The sequence below is a fragment of the Trematomus bernacchii genome, unplaced genomic scaffold (genome assembly GCF_902827165.1).
Source record: "Trematomus bernacchii unplaced genomic scaffold, fTreBer1.1, whole genome shotgun sequence".
In the NCBI taxonomy this organism is placed as follows: domain Eukaryota; kingdom Metazoa; phylum Chordata; class Actinopteri; order Perciformes; family Nototheniidae; genus Trematomus; species Trematomus bernacchii.
The window spans coordinates 11,754,149-11,767,821 of record NW_022987689.1 but is presented as its reverse complement, the minus strand read 5'-3'; the positions used below and the strand labels follow the sequence as shown (position 1 = coordinate 11,767,821).

Genomic DNA, 13,673 nt, shown 5'->3' with positions numbered 1-13,673 from the left:
TTAGCTACATGCAGTATATGTACGGTCACAATGTACGGTAAACCGGAGTATACTGTATGAGTATTCCGTGTGTGTGACTGCAGACATTCTCCTGCCATGACAAACATGTAAGGCCATCTGCTGACATTGTAGTTGATATATTTAAACGCTAGCAACGTAGCATCACAAAAATGTTTTTCTGACCAAAACTAGCTCAAGCTCCGTGTGTTAGATCGCTACGCCAGCTATAATGTAATTACGTTTCGCGACTGACCGGCAAATCACCCGCAGTATACTGTCAATAGGTATTTTGTGTGTGAATGCAGACATTCTCCTGCTATGAGATACATGTATGCAAGGCCATCTGCTGATATTAGAGTTGATATATGGAAACTCTAGCAACTTAGTTAGCACTGTGTCAATGGCTTAGCAGTCCAACACAGTTTACACATTTAAACAGTCTTGTTTGATAAATACACAAATAACAATGCAAACTTACAGGTTGTATACCCAGATCTTCCCCTGCTCCAAACGGTCCAAACAAGCTGTGCATATCCGGCCTCAAACTGGGCAATGTTTTTGGAAGCTTTCGTCTGTGAAATGCCGGTTCATCGAACCTCTGGAGGAGGAACACGCCGCTGCTGGTGTGGCCATAGCTCTTCGGGATTGGTCCATTTCGTTCCGGGTACCGCACAAGCCCCCAGGAAGTGCGCCGGACTCTGATGAAAATATTCGTGCTGGCCAAACGGCGGTACTACACTTCCTTTTGGTTGCCAGGCCCGGAAACACTTTTTCCCATTGACTTACATGGGGAAAGAGTGGTCTGTAAATCGTTGGATAATTTTTTAAAAACGAAATAAACTACCCAGTATGAACACTTGTATAGCCCTTATTAAAAACATTCGTTCCTCAAGTTGTAAAATGTGCTAATAACGTTATTCTGAGAGTTATTTCCCTCTGCATTATGAACGCGCATCTAACCCACGGGACCGCGCCGCCCGGCACGTTCATGTTACGTGTTCAGCACTACATGCGTTTATCTTTACCCATGGATGCACAATAAGAACGGACCCATATCGCCTTACTGCCAGCCCACGGAGCTGTAATAATGGATATATTGCACATGTTTGCTGTAATTCATCATTTGTAAAATATTATACTCAATGGGCTGTATGATTAAATCTTGTACCGTAAATGTTGTATTAAATAAAGTTAATATTACCGACGTAGATTAACGTCCCTGTAGCTTCTTATTGCACTAAGAAGCTTATTGCACTGTGTATATTTATATATATATACAGTGCAATAATTATTTCATGCTAAATGAAGCTCTGTTGCTTGGATATCACTAGATCCTGTTACAGCGTAATATAAAAGTACATAACGATTGATGTGTAAATTAGCATAATTACTAGCTAACCGCTAGCTGCTAACTGCCGCCTCGTTAATATCAAATCTATCATAACAAACATTACCATGCTGTCATGAACGTGCGGTGCTGTTACGTGTACGCAAATTGACGTGCTTGATGTGAACGAGCATTTTGGGGGGCATGGTTAAAGTTGCGCATGCGCTATGAGCGCACATACGGGTACTTCTCAGGCATGCCGGGTAATCTGTGACGTTTCGCTCTCTCAAAAGTTGGGCCATTTTATCATCATGCGCGAATGAGCAACTCTCATAGGAATGAATGAGGCCCCGCCTCCCACGCTGTATCCAGTTCTTATTATACATCCATGGTACCGCATGACATCAGGCGGTACCCGGAACTAAATGGAAGACTCAAATGGGCAGTGACGTATCTCCAACGAGGCGTTTTGGGGAGGTATTTTCTGTGTTAGAGTTTTACTCGCTACAGGGTGTACTTTGAGGGTTTTGACTCTGCACACCGTTTACATGCATAAAAACCTTCATAACACACAAGGGGACGGGTAATAACCGGAAAAGCATGACATGGGAGCTTTAATTCAGGACATTTGGGACATTAAATAATGTGAAGAGTTGGGGACAAACATGTATGTTAACCAGTCTCTTTCCAAAGCTGAAAGGAAGGTACTGTATGAGAGCATCTCAGGGGATTATGGTAAGTTTTCGTTTATGTTCTGCCTACTTCTTTCACCGGACGACCATAAAAGGCTTGGCAGCCAGAGCAAGGGACTTAAGGGACACACTCGACACCGTTCACCGAGCAAATTGATTGCTTGGAATAATTGCTTGTTAATTCAGTGGTGTGAGGAGCTTACTCGGAAACATTAATGCCCCATTTACACGGGAACGCAAACGAACCGAATTCGATATAAAAAAAGTCTTCCGTTCACACGGATACGGCTCAATAAATGTGTCCCTTCACACGAGACCGCTCGACCCGCTGGAGACACTGTAGTACATATGCCGGGCCTGTAAGTGGCGCTGTACTTCCGCCAAAAAATACACTAAAAGCAGCGAAGAAGACCCCCGAGCATGTTTGCCTGGTTGCCCTTCTGTTTATTCTCCGCGGTGGATTTAGCAACATAGTTCATGTAGTTCTCCATGTCCACTTGTTGCTGACGGTTGTGGTAGAGGAGCTGTAGATGTTGCACTAACATCTGTAGCATGGTCAGTAGCTACTGACAGTAGCTACTGACCATGCTACAGCAGTGAGCAGCAGAGGTGGGGAGAGGCGGGGCTATGGCTTCATCGTTATCAGGAAATGATCGTATAGGGCGTACACACGGCCGCTTGGCCCCCCAGAGCGTTCCGTCCGCAGATCTATCCACCTTGGGACCCGTTATCGTTTTAGGGGTCCGTTTCCGTGGTTCCATTACGGCCTTGTGTGAACGAACGGGCTATACGAAAGAGAAAAGTAGCGGATACAATCCGTTTCGTTCCCGTGTAAACAGCACCTAAGGCTGGACCCAATCCAAAGTTCCCAGGCATCGAAATCAAATCATTTCATTGTAGCCTTCCAAATCAATCCTCTGCATTCACGCTGGGGAAGGCACTCACCATGTGGCTTAGTGGGAGATTAGGTTAAAAAAAGATGGCTAAGTGAAATCATAAAAGAAGGGGATACAAGATGAAAGGTGATATGTTTAAATAAACCGGTCCAAAAACCTAGGTTGAAAGATACGTTTTATTTTTAGATGAGAATATTGAGCTGTACCAACCTATTCATGTGGCTTTAGCTAATAAGCCTTTTTTCTATAATTTCCATAACTTTATAACACCTTGGATATTGTGGAATTTGGTTTAGTCCATACAGGAAGTGACTGAGAATGTAAAGTAAACAAATGTGTCTTTTGGCAGAAATGCAACAATTTGCCCCCTACTCCTTAAAAGAGGAGAGCTGATGTCATAGAAGTGTGGTTACATATTTATGCTACAGAAAGTGATAATGATAAAAGTATTCCTTACTATCTAACTGGCACTTACATGGTTAACATCTGGAACATCTGGACCCTGCTCTTGGTCACATGACTTTGGGGGTTATTGCCTTTGCGGAACTTAGTTTCTGTTTTACAGAAGGGAGATTCACTTGGAAAACCTCAAAGTGAAACATGCTGAAGCCCTTTCTACTCACCCTCAGCCTGTTACCATGGATCCCAGGTAATAACTGAGCTCATATGCTTGAAAATAGTTCTTAGGATGTTTAATGTCTATGATGACCAAAAATCGCTTTTAAATGTGCTTTATAAATAAAACTTGATTTGATTTGATGATTCCATGGCTTCAACAGTGTGCTTCAGGCAAATGCACATAGGCAATATGTTGCAATGACAACTCATGCTTCACTTCCCTTTACTATTTTATTACTTTTTTGTGTTAATCATTTGCTGAATACAAACTATAAAGGCTGGTAATGCTATTTTCCGTGGCAGCCAGAGAACGCTTTAGTGTTTTGTTTTTTAAATCTTCTAAGCTTCTGTTCTGCATGCCCCTTAGCAAAGAGTATGTTTGATGTTTATTTTGTCAAGGCTCCAAATGCCTGTTATATTTGTTCCCCCGACTCTCTATTATACTGTAGAGGGGATAATCTCATTTTAAAATATGGAAAGGGAAGAGGAAGTAGAAAAGTGTTTTGTTAGAATGGAAAACAAAACCATGAATGTGGTACAAGTATTGCTCAAGGCCACTTTTACCCGGCCGTTCCTCAAAACATAGATTAGAAACCTTTGAGACATGGCTGACACTCCAAAATAGAGCTCCACATTAAATAATCTACACTTTCCATCAGTTTTCCTCTGCGGGACAACCACCGAAGAAGAGCTCTCAATCATGGAGGGTCAAAGCCTCACCGTCCCGTGTCACTATGAGCCCCAGTATGCCAGCTATGTAAAGTACTGGTGCCGGGGAACGATGAGGGAGTTCTGCTCCAGCCTAGCTCGGACCGATGAGTCCCATTCTGCCAATCCGTCTGAGAAGAAAGTGAGACTCTTTGACGACCCGGTGCAGCAGGTGTTCACTGTTGCCATGAGCAACCTGAGGGAGGAGGACTCTGGGTGGTACATGTGTGGCGTGGAAATTGGTGGCCTGTGGAGCGCTGATGTTGTCACTCACAAAAACATCAATGTCATTCATGGTGAGTAATGGATGGATTTTAAATGTGATCTATCCCCATTCAAAAATGATTTTCACATATGATAATAATGTGTACTTATCATGTGTTATGATCTGAACATAGCACTGTATAATTATAGCTGTAAGCACTAATAAATAAATGTAATGCTTTTTATAACAATATTAATACTTTTAATCACTGACACTGTTTTTCCTTGTTTTTGCAAGGATCATAATGTATTATAATTCCCTTATGATACATTCTCATCACTGTTTTAATGCATTATTATTCAAGAATTTCCTTACTTAACTTCAAAGCATCAAATGACCATGTTGAGCAATTCATAACCACATATTAATCCATTATAACGCTAATGATAATGCAATAAAGCAATGTGAATTGTATGTTGGTAAATGTACAGTACTGTAAGCAGATTATAACGCATTATAAATAAATGTATAATACAAAGTATAGACATACAAAGTGTTACTGAAAACAAAATAATTTCAAATGCTTAGATTACATATATGAATAAACAGTATTTATATGAATAAATATATATATATATATTTAAGTTTGTATTATATGAAAGGTGGCCTATTATGCAAAATCCACTTTTATACATAAATATGTGTCCCCTCCGTGTAAAGAGATTAAGAAAATTTCAGGAAAAAAGATTCTCTCTCTTTTTGTCCTGAACCATCTACATAAAAACCTGTCTGACAATGAGCTGATCAGATTTTGGCCACGGTGTGATTTCACAATGATGTTTTGGAGCATCCCATAACAAAGTCGTAAATCGGTATAGCGGCAGCTGGGAATAGACAGCAGCCGGACCTGCGCATGCAAGTTTTCTCGTTAGGATAGTCGGATGTTACTCTTTGCCCTCCAGAGGGTGAGAAAATAAGTGTGAATGCCTTCTATTCTGTGGGTAAACAAATGAATCAAGTCTAGGCTCCTCCAGTCTCGACAGGAGTCAGCTGAAAGGTCATGCACAGTTCCAACAGTGTAAGATCACAGTGGCACACACTATTAAGCCGTATTTTTCCCAACAGCAACCAGCAAAGATAACACCTTATCACCTGAATCTCCTCCTAGAGCACCATTATGTTTTTTTAAACTAAATATCTCGCAGAGGGGCGTGGCCACCAGCAGCTCATTTGCATTTAAAGCTGCAGACACAGAATCAGCCCTTTTGAAACAGGACTGAAACAGAGGGGTTTATGGGATGTTACAATGCATGATCTGTTTGGTATTTTGAGCCAGACACTTCAGAGACATGTTTTTTATTTATCTGAGACCCATAATATATTGTTGAAAAATAGTTTAATAGGGTACCTTTAAGGCATGTCAATGGAACTTAATTATACCACTTTGGATGTAAACAGGTGTACATTAATCCTTGAACATGTAATAACAATCTAGACAAATCCCTCCAAAGGAAGACTTATAAACAGCTGAATACATGCCCATAGCTTCTGAGATCACATGTGCAAATTCAGGCTACCAATTGCTGTGCATACAAAAGGGACTTTGTATCTTTTTCCCTCCTCAAAGCAGGAACTCTATCTTCTAAAGGTGAGAGCTCTGCACAGGGTGATCAGAATAGTCCAATTTGGCCTTACCCTACTTACAGTATGACCTGCCTATTTTCCTACAGTGACAACCTGGTCAAATCTCAACAACGTAGGTTATTGAGGTTCCATTGTAGCGTACACATTATGGAGTTTTTGCACGGACATTGTTGCACCTTTAAAGAAATTGCATCTACATTGGGAGGAAGCTGAACTTTTTTCCAATACCGTACCGAAATACTAGTAATTTTGCATCAGTTCACCTTAAAGGGGCCCTATTGTGCTTTTTCTGGTTTTCCCTTTCCTGTAGTGTGTTATGTCAATGGTCGGCAAAGGCTAAAATCCCAAAGTTTCCTCCAGAGGGAGTTTCTGTCCCGCACACTCACCACCTGCCTGAAACGCCTCCATTGAGCTAATTTCTTTACTTCCGTAACATAGTGACATCACTGTAACACTTGCGCTTCTATTAGCTAGTGCTCCAACACTACATGAAAGGGCCATGACATCTCTGAGCAGTTGACCAATCACAACAGAGCTGGCCAGCTAACCAATCAGAGCAGACTGGACTCTGGTTTTAGACAGAGGGTGAAAAGAGGTGCTGCAGCACAGGCAGTATGATAACAATAAAGACCTTTTTTTAACATTAAAGCATAGAGACATGTCACAGTAGAGACACAAAATACAATTATGAAAGCTGAAAATGAGCATAATAGGGCCCCTTTAATATCTGTAAGTTTTGGGTCGGTTGCCAAGTCCCTTAAGTCAAAGATAATGTTTTTTGTTTTAGACACGTTCATCAAGTTTATTCCTTTCCTGCAGGTATGACAGTGGAGGACAGGCGCCTGAGTGGGGAAGAAGGGAGTAGTGTCACAGTTGAATGCCAATACAGCGAGAGATACAGGTATTTTATTGCCACATACATCATTTTACAATTGTGTCAGCTGTATTTACCATCAGACCATGTAGAGTCCTCACTTTTAAGTCGACATTTTCTAGAGCATCAGCAAAGTTAGGAAAGATTGTTATTTGTTCAATATATTTGTATATACTTTTTATTATTGACTTAGTTTGTCTATACATGTTAAAAATACAAACTCTTGTTTTACATATAGTTAAAAAAAGGGGTAAAGTGTGTATGTAAAGTCAGAATAATGCTGATTGAAATAGTTAAGCATACTTCATGAAAGGCAGAAACACAGAGGGATATTATATATAAATATACAAACACACATAAATACATACACACATACTCATATGCATATTCACTAAAGATAAGTTCATACATGTGCATACATACAGTAAGTAAAACAACCAAAAACAACCAGCATACAGTAAAGAAAAGAGAAAACGGATTAATATTTTGGCCCTGCTTCAATTTGTTCAATATCTGCCATTCTTGCTAAACTGTGATGGACACTCGCTGACTTCCCTGTGAATGTTTGCCCACAGAGAGAGTGAGAAGAAGTGGTGTCGGAGTGGAGACTCGAGCTCCTGTCTGTTGGCGGGATCTGAAGGGAGCAACGGAAACTCTTCAGTGGACATCAAAGATGACAGATCTGGGTCTTTCACCATAACCTTTAAGAAGCTTCAGATGAGGGATACAGGCTGGTACTGGTGCTCTGCGGGACTTCAAAAGATGCCCGTGCATGTGCAGGTCGTACCACGACCCATGACTAGTAGGTTGACAAATACAAATGAATATATCAAGTTAAACTTGATATGAACACAGGATAGAATTTCAAATTCTTCTTCTCTCCTACCTGGGCAGGCTCCATCTTACCTTAAAGAACTCATTATACCCTACTGTCCTACTAGGGCATTGCGTTCCAAGAATGCACGGTTGTTGGTTGTTCCTAGAGTCTCTAAAAGTACAATGGGAGCCAGAGCCTTTTCTTATCAAGCTCCACTTTTGTGGAATCAGCTTCCAGTTTGTGTTCGGGCGGCAGACAGCCTATCCGTTTTTAAGAGTACCCTTAAGACCTTCCTTTTTGATAAACCTTATAGTTGATAAAATAATCTAATAAGAGTGCATTGACGTAGACACGTTGTGCCTCTTCACCTATACATCTTAGTTCTTACTCTTTTCCTTCACTGATGGTATAGATGTAATTTGGTTGTGTGTGTAGACGGTGGAAGCAGGGAGAGGCATGTACGTGCCTTGATCCCTGCCGAGTCGACGCACAACTGTTAGTGTGCGTGCGTGTCAGTGCCAGAAACACTTTTTAGGAGCAATACGCTCATGGTATAGATGTGGCGCATACATCTTAGTTCCTACTCTTTTCCCTCACCCTATCCTAAGGGAGTGCATGTACGTACGCAGACACTTTATGCCTCTCCACCTCTGTTTCTTACTTCTTACTGGCTACCTCTTTCCTTCAACCTATCCTAAGGGAGTCCAAATTTCTTTTTGGTGTCTATCTATGCCGGGATCCTGAGTCGTGGCTGATCCTGTTGCTGCGGTCCTGTGTCCTGGATCCTGAGTCATGTGTCCTGGATCCTGCATCCTGAGTCCTGGATCCGGAGTCCTGGATCCTTAGTCCTGAGTCCTGGATCCTGTGTCCTGGATCCTCTATCCTGAGTCCTGGATCTGAGTCCTGGATTTCGAGTCCTGGCTGAACCTGTCACTGTGGTCCTGCCTGACTCTCATCATATACTTCCCTGATGGCTCCCACAGGATTGTTGACATCCTCGTGGATTCATCTTCTTATTATAGACACATGCATTTCCAAACATTTGGTCTACCTATGCTGTAAAATGTATTATCTCTTCGATTCACACATGGCATCTATTGCACGTCTGTCCGTCCTGGGAGAGGGATCCCTCCTCTGTTGCTCTCCCTGAGGTTTCTCCCATTTTCCCCTTTAAAACTGTGGGGTTTTCTTTGGAAGTTTTTCCTTGTACGATGTGAGGGTCTAAGGACAGAGGGTGTCGTATTGTCATACTGATATTCTGTACAAACTGTGAAGTCCACTGAGACGAATGTAACATTTGTGATATTGGGCTATATAAATAAACATTGATTGATTGATTGATTGATTGATGAAGGAATGTCTGTAATTCATTATACACTTCCAATGTATTATTATCTGCGTAAAGAATGGTGTAATTATAAGTACTTGCTTTATATCAATAATCATTAGATATTTTTTTCAAAAGGACATTAAAGATCAAGTATCATAATGCTTTATAACTGCAGTTGATTCACTGACCCTTATAATTTGCCAGAATCATAGTGTATTCTTTTCTAATATGTGTAATCATTTTATTGATGACATGGTTTGATTTAGTCAGTAGTAGTAGTTACTAAATCAACTTTTTTTGTTGTTGTTCTGGCATAGATTACACTTTACTCATAACACATTATTTCAGGAATTATAATGCATTGCAAAAGAGATGTATGACAAAAATTTGAATTATACACTATAATCCTTGGGGAAAAAGGCAGAGAGAAACCAGCATTAATGTATTCAGTATTTAATATTAAGTGTCAAAATCTTGCAATCAATGGGAATCTGTTGGCGAGTCATTTTGAGAAACCAAAACAATGTGCTGAAAGACACTACATTTATCAAGAGAACCCAAATAGTTGGTTAATAATTCTCTGTGAGTGTTCCACTGTGAGAAACCACGTTCACATGTGTACTTGTACCTCATGTCAAATGTATAATACACTGTTTTGCCCATAAAGTTGGACACATTTTGTTTTCAGGCACATTCCCCTTTTTATTCCTATTTACACACACAATTTATGGGCCACAGTGTATGTAACATTTAAGCTTTAATATGTCTAAAAACATCTCAACCTACAGTATGACATATATATTGTTAGGTTGTGTACTAACAATATCCCCAATGTTTCCAATCGCTTTCAAACTTAGAGAAGTCCGTCATTTTATTCAAGGTTATGGTCCGTCTCATTTTCTCGCCTTTAATATCGACGTATCCCATTGTACATGGTAAGCGTTGTGGTTGTCTGCCAGAAGTGATCATACCTTTCTCTGTGGGTTACTCAGCTGCTAAGCCATGAACCCCGCCAAGCCAACCTAAATCTGACAAGATCAGATTTCAGCCTGCGATTTCATTCTGGGAGACTTCTATTAAATGTTGAGCCTAGTCTGTGGATATCACAGAAATCAGTGTACTGTGGCGAGTTGTTGTTTAGATCTGACTTGCCAATTGAAACACCAAATTGTTATAAAATAGTATTTAAACTAGGCATAATAGGTTTGAAAATAATCACAATAATGTAACTATGCAACCTTTTTCCCCACGTCATATTGCGGCTGCTGATATAAAAAGCAGCCTACAGCAGCTTTGAAGATCAATATGTGTTTGTGACAGATTGCAGGGGCTCATGGGTATCCAGCTGCACAAGGTATCGATTATCACGAGTCACTTATCAAGAATATTGATCTTAAGAACTCTGTGGATGCTGCTACAAACACTCTTTTTCTTATGATAGTACATACTGTTTCAGCTGTACCATCTCTTTCTTTAGCAGCAGTGTCTGTGACATCCCAACCTCAGACTGTTGCAAATCCTCTTCCCCCCAAACCCATCACTAAGGAGTCGTGGAGCGGTCACAAGTAAGAGTGAAGCACTACTGTTAATGAGAAATCTGTCATCATGTTGGACCTCATGTTAATATGTTGCAATTCAGGCCTGGGCTGCTATTGAAGCTGCTCTGATAACTGTGTGTTTGTGTCTTAGTTTTAGTCACATCTTGGGGTCCTTGCTGGTGTGTGGTTCTGTAATCCTTGTGGGTTTGGCCATAGTGGCGAGGAAGTGGTGGAAACGACACAGTAAGGCAACTTCTTATTTATTTGAACATTACTGTACATTTTAGCCGTATCTCCTCTATAGTTCTATGAAACATGTATTAACTATATCAGAGTAAGATATCTGCATTATCATGTGTGGCTTAAAGACCCTGAATATCCATTTCTAGAGCAGGATCCTATGCTGAGACAACTTAATGGGATGAACGCAAGGCGAAATGTAAGCCCCCGTTATAATATCTGTCACTATTTTATTGCACAAAATATAAGCACCATTATCAAGGATATGCTTTAGCGATTATTGTTTAATTTATCTTTCTGTCTCCCACAGGAGTACAGCGATGTGGGTTGTGACCTGCAGAATGCTACTGTCGTTTTCGTTAACAAGGATTCTCAGGATGTACATATGTACTGAGCTTTGTCAGTGCAATGTTTTATTACTGCTCTTTGGGCTGAATGTATTTTCTTGTTACTTCACTGCACACAGCAGATACTTTATTTTTTATGTCTTTTAAACATGCCAGCACATTTAAAGGCGCTTATTAATATTTTTGGTCAGATGTACTGTACCTACAGTACCACTAACAAACCTGGGCTCATGTTATATGTTTTATAATATTTCTTTTATGGAATGTGGGGAACTTTCGCAAATTGGTGGAGTTATATTCTAAAGTTTAACACATTTCAGTTGATTAGGACGTTTTTGTTATTATTTTCATAAATACAATTAAATCAATAAATACATATTTGATTGATTATTTTTCTGGATTGGTGGAATGCATTATTTTACATATAATTTTCTTTTTTTTAAGTTTTGTGGAAAGACATAGAGACAGTGTTAAACCTGCAATAATTGATATTCGGAAACACACATTACTTGTCAGCTAATCACAAATGTAATGTTATGCAATGTAATGTAACTTTTTAGTTTTAGATTGTCTGTGTCCAGGCAAATTAAGGAGCAAGTTCTGGTTCTAAAAAGTAAGCTTTTGTCCAAGTGCCTAAAACCTGCATTCCTTTTAATGGCCAGCAGGGGGGAATCTGTTCCTTGCTTACTAAGCTAGCTAGCTGGTAGCCTGACTGCTTTCTCGCCCCTGCTACAAAAAACAGTTGGCAATGGCCCGTCTTCTTCCTATGTACAGACGAATGGTCGATCGACTGCGTTTCCATAACTCTTTGCTAGTATTATGACCAGTCAAAGTCCTTTTACAACCCAAGTTAGCATGCACCATTTACACCACTTACCTCCGATTGCTGGACGTCAACTCTAACTCCTGAGCCAAAGCTTCTTCTGTCAGATTTGTGTTCTAATAACTTACATTCCAGTAGGCCTAGGGACGTCCACAGCAGGCACGTGCACAGACATTTTGGGGGGCCTCAAGTGAGAAAAAGGGCACTTCCCATAATCATTTATAAAAAAAAATGTAAAACAAAAAGTTAAATATAGTTGCACATCTCTGACTTACTGACTAATTGACCAATTTATTTTAATACCCTCACACTCACGCAATTGTTTAATACTCAACAGAATTCTACAAAATGAACACAGAGACAATGGTCTTCTTTAGTATTCACTACGCACAAGAGCAGACTACAAACTAGTACAATTAATAGTTATTAAATGAGCAGCCAACATCAAAATTATGAAGTTACTGTTTATAAAAACATAGTTTTTTCATGTACTTGTAAATGTTGTTATTTTGGTCTATTTTGCTTCCATGTTTTCTTTCACTCTAATGGAAAGAAAACTTCCAAAAAACACAAATAAATGGAATTCGTTTTACTACCATGTCTGAATTCATCTATAGATTTAAAGCTAATCTGATCATCGACCCGACGCAGTCCCCCGTTGTTGTTGTTGTGAGCGCCGTTGGGGAGCAAATCAGCGATGTAAACGGTGACGTCATGACGCAGCAGCGGCAGCACCATCCCGGCTCTGTGTGGTGTGAACAAAGCGGGAGCAGAAAAGGGAAACCGGAGCTGAACCAGAAAAGCTCTAGCTCGGAGCTTGAAAGGGAAAAGCGCTGGTGTGAAAGCCGCATCTGAGTGTTTAGATAGTTAACTTAAGTCTAAATTATCTCAGTGGGTCTCAAACGGTTTGGTCACTAATTATGTAAAAGATTATTTCTGAGGCACACCTTCATTTGATCATTATAGTTATAAAAAAACAAAAAAAAAACAGGTATGAAATACTATATGACAGTAAAACAAGAATACAGTTTAAAAGGGGAGTGATTTGTAAAATATCCATAAAGAAAAAGTAAATCTGTTTACAGTTCTGTTTCATATGGGTGTTGAGAGATGTATCCATAGGTCTCTTCATTTTGCTCTCAAAGTGCACCAGATTGATGCTTTTAACTTCAACATTTAAAAAAAAATCTTCCCTGGGGAGCATGCCCCCGGGACCCCCCCTAGAGGATATTAGGTCCACCCACTTTACCTCTGCTTACACCTATATGCCGTGAGCTGATTATCGAGCCTTCATTGTAACGCGGGTGTACTGTGTATGTGCGTGGGGAGTGTTGCCGTAGAAAATTCCACTGTAGCGCCCGGTACCTTAATGTGAAACCCTACATGTTTGAGCACCCTCTATGAAACGTCAAGCTACCCCACAGCACCCCCAAAAGAAAATCTCTGGTGCCGCCGCTGTGGGCTAAGCCCCGAATGTTTCCAGGTCCAGGAAACGCCCCTGGTAGAGACTAGAGAGCATCGGAACTTCACAGTCTAATCTCCCAACCTGATCTTTTTATTTTGTATTCAATCAATATATTTTTGGAAAGGGAAACTGTGTGCAAACAGCAGTAG

General features: G+C 40.3%; 1 protein-coding gene across 2 annotated transcripts; it reads left to right on the top strand.

Annotated features, from left to right (window-relative positions):
• The first annotated feature begins 3,318 nt into the window (after positions 1-3,318).
• On the top strand, positions 3,319-11,628 carry pigr (polymeric immunoglobulin receptor). Of its 2 annotated transcripts, none has more exons than XM_034138155.1 (8): positions 3,319-3,564; positions 4,193-4,537; positions 6,910-6,991; positions 7,540-7,766; positions 10,589-10,676; positions 10,801-10,892; positions 11,039-11,088; positions 11,200-11,628. In XM_034138155.1, exons 1-8 carry the CDS (start codon positions 3,516-3,518, stop codon positions 11,281-11,283), a joined length of 1,017 nt encoding a protein of 338 aa, XP_033994046.1. In that variant the 5' UTR covers positions 3,319-3,515; the 3' UTR covers positions 11,284-11,628. The 2 variants fall into 2 exon arrangements, with proteins under 2 accessions (XP_033994046.1, XP_033994047.1); XM_034138156.1 differs by having other exon boundaries at positions 3,321-3,564; positions 10,592-10,676.
• The last annotated feature ends 2,045 nt before the right edge of the window (positions 11,629-13,673 follow it).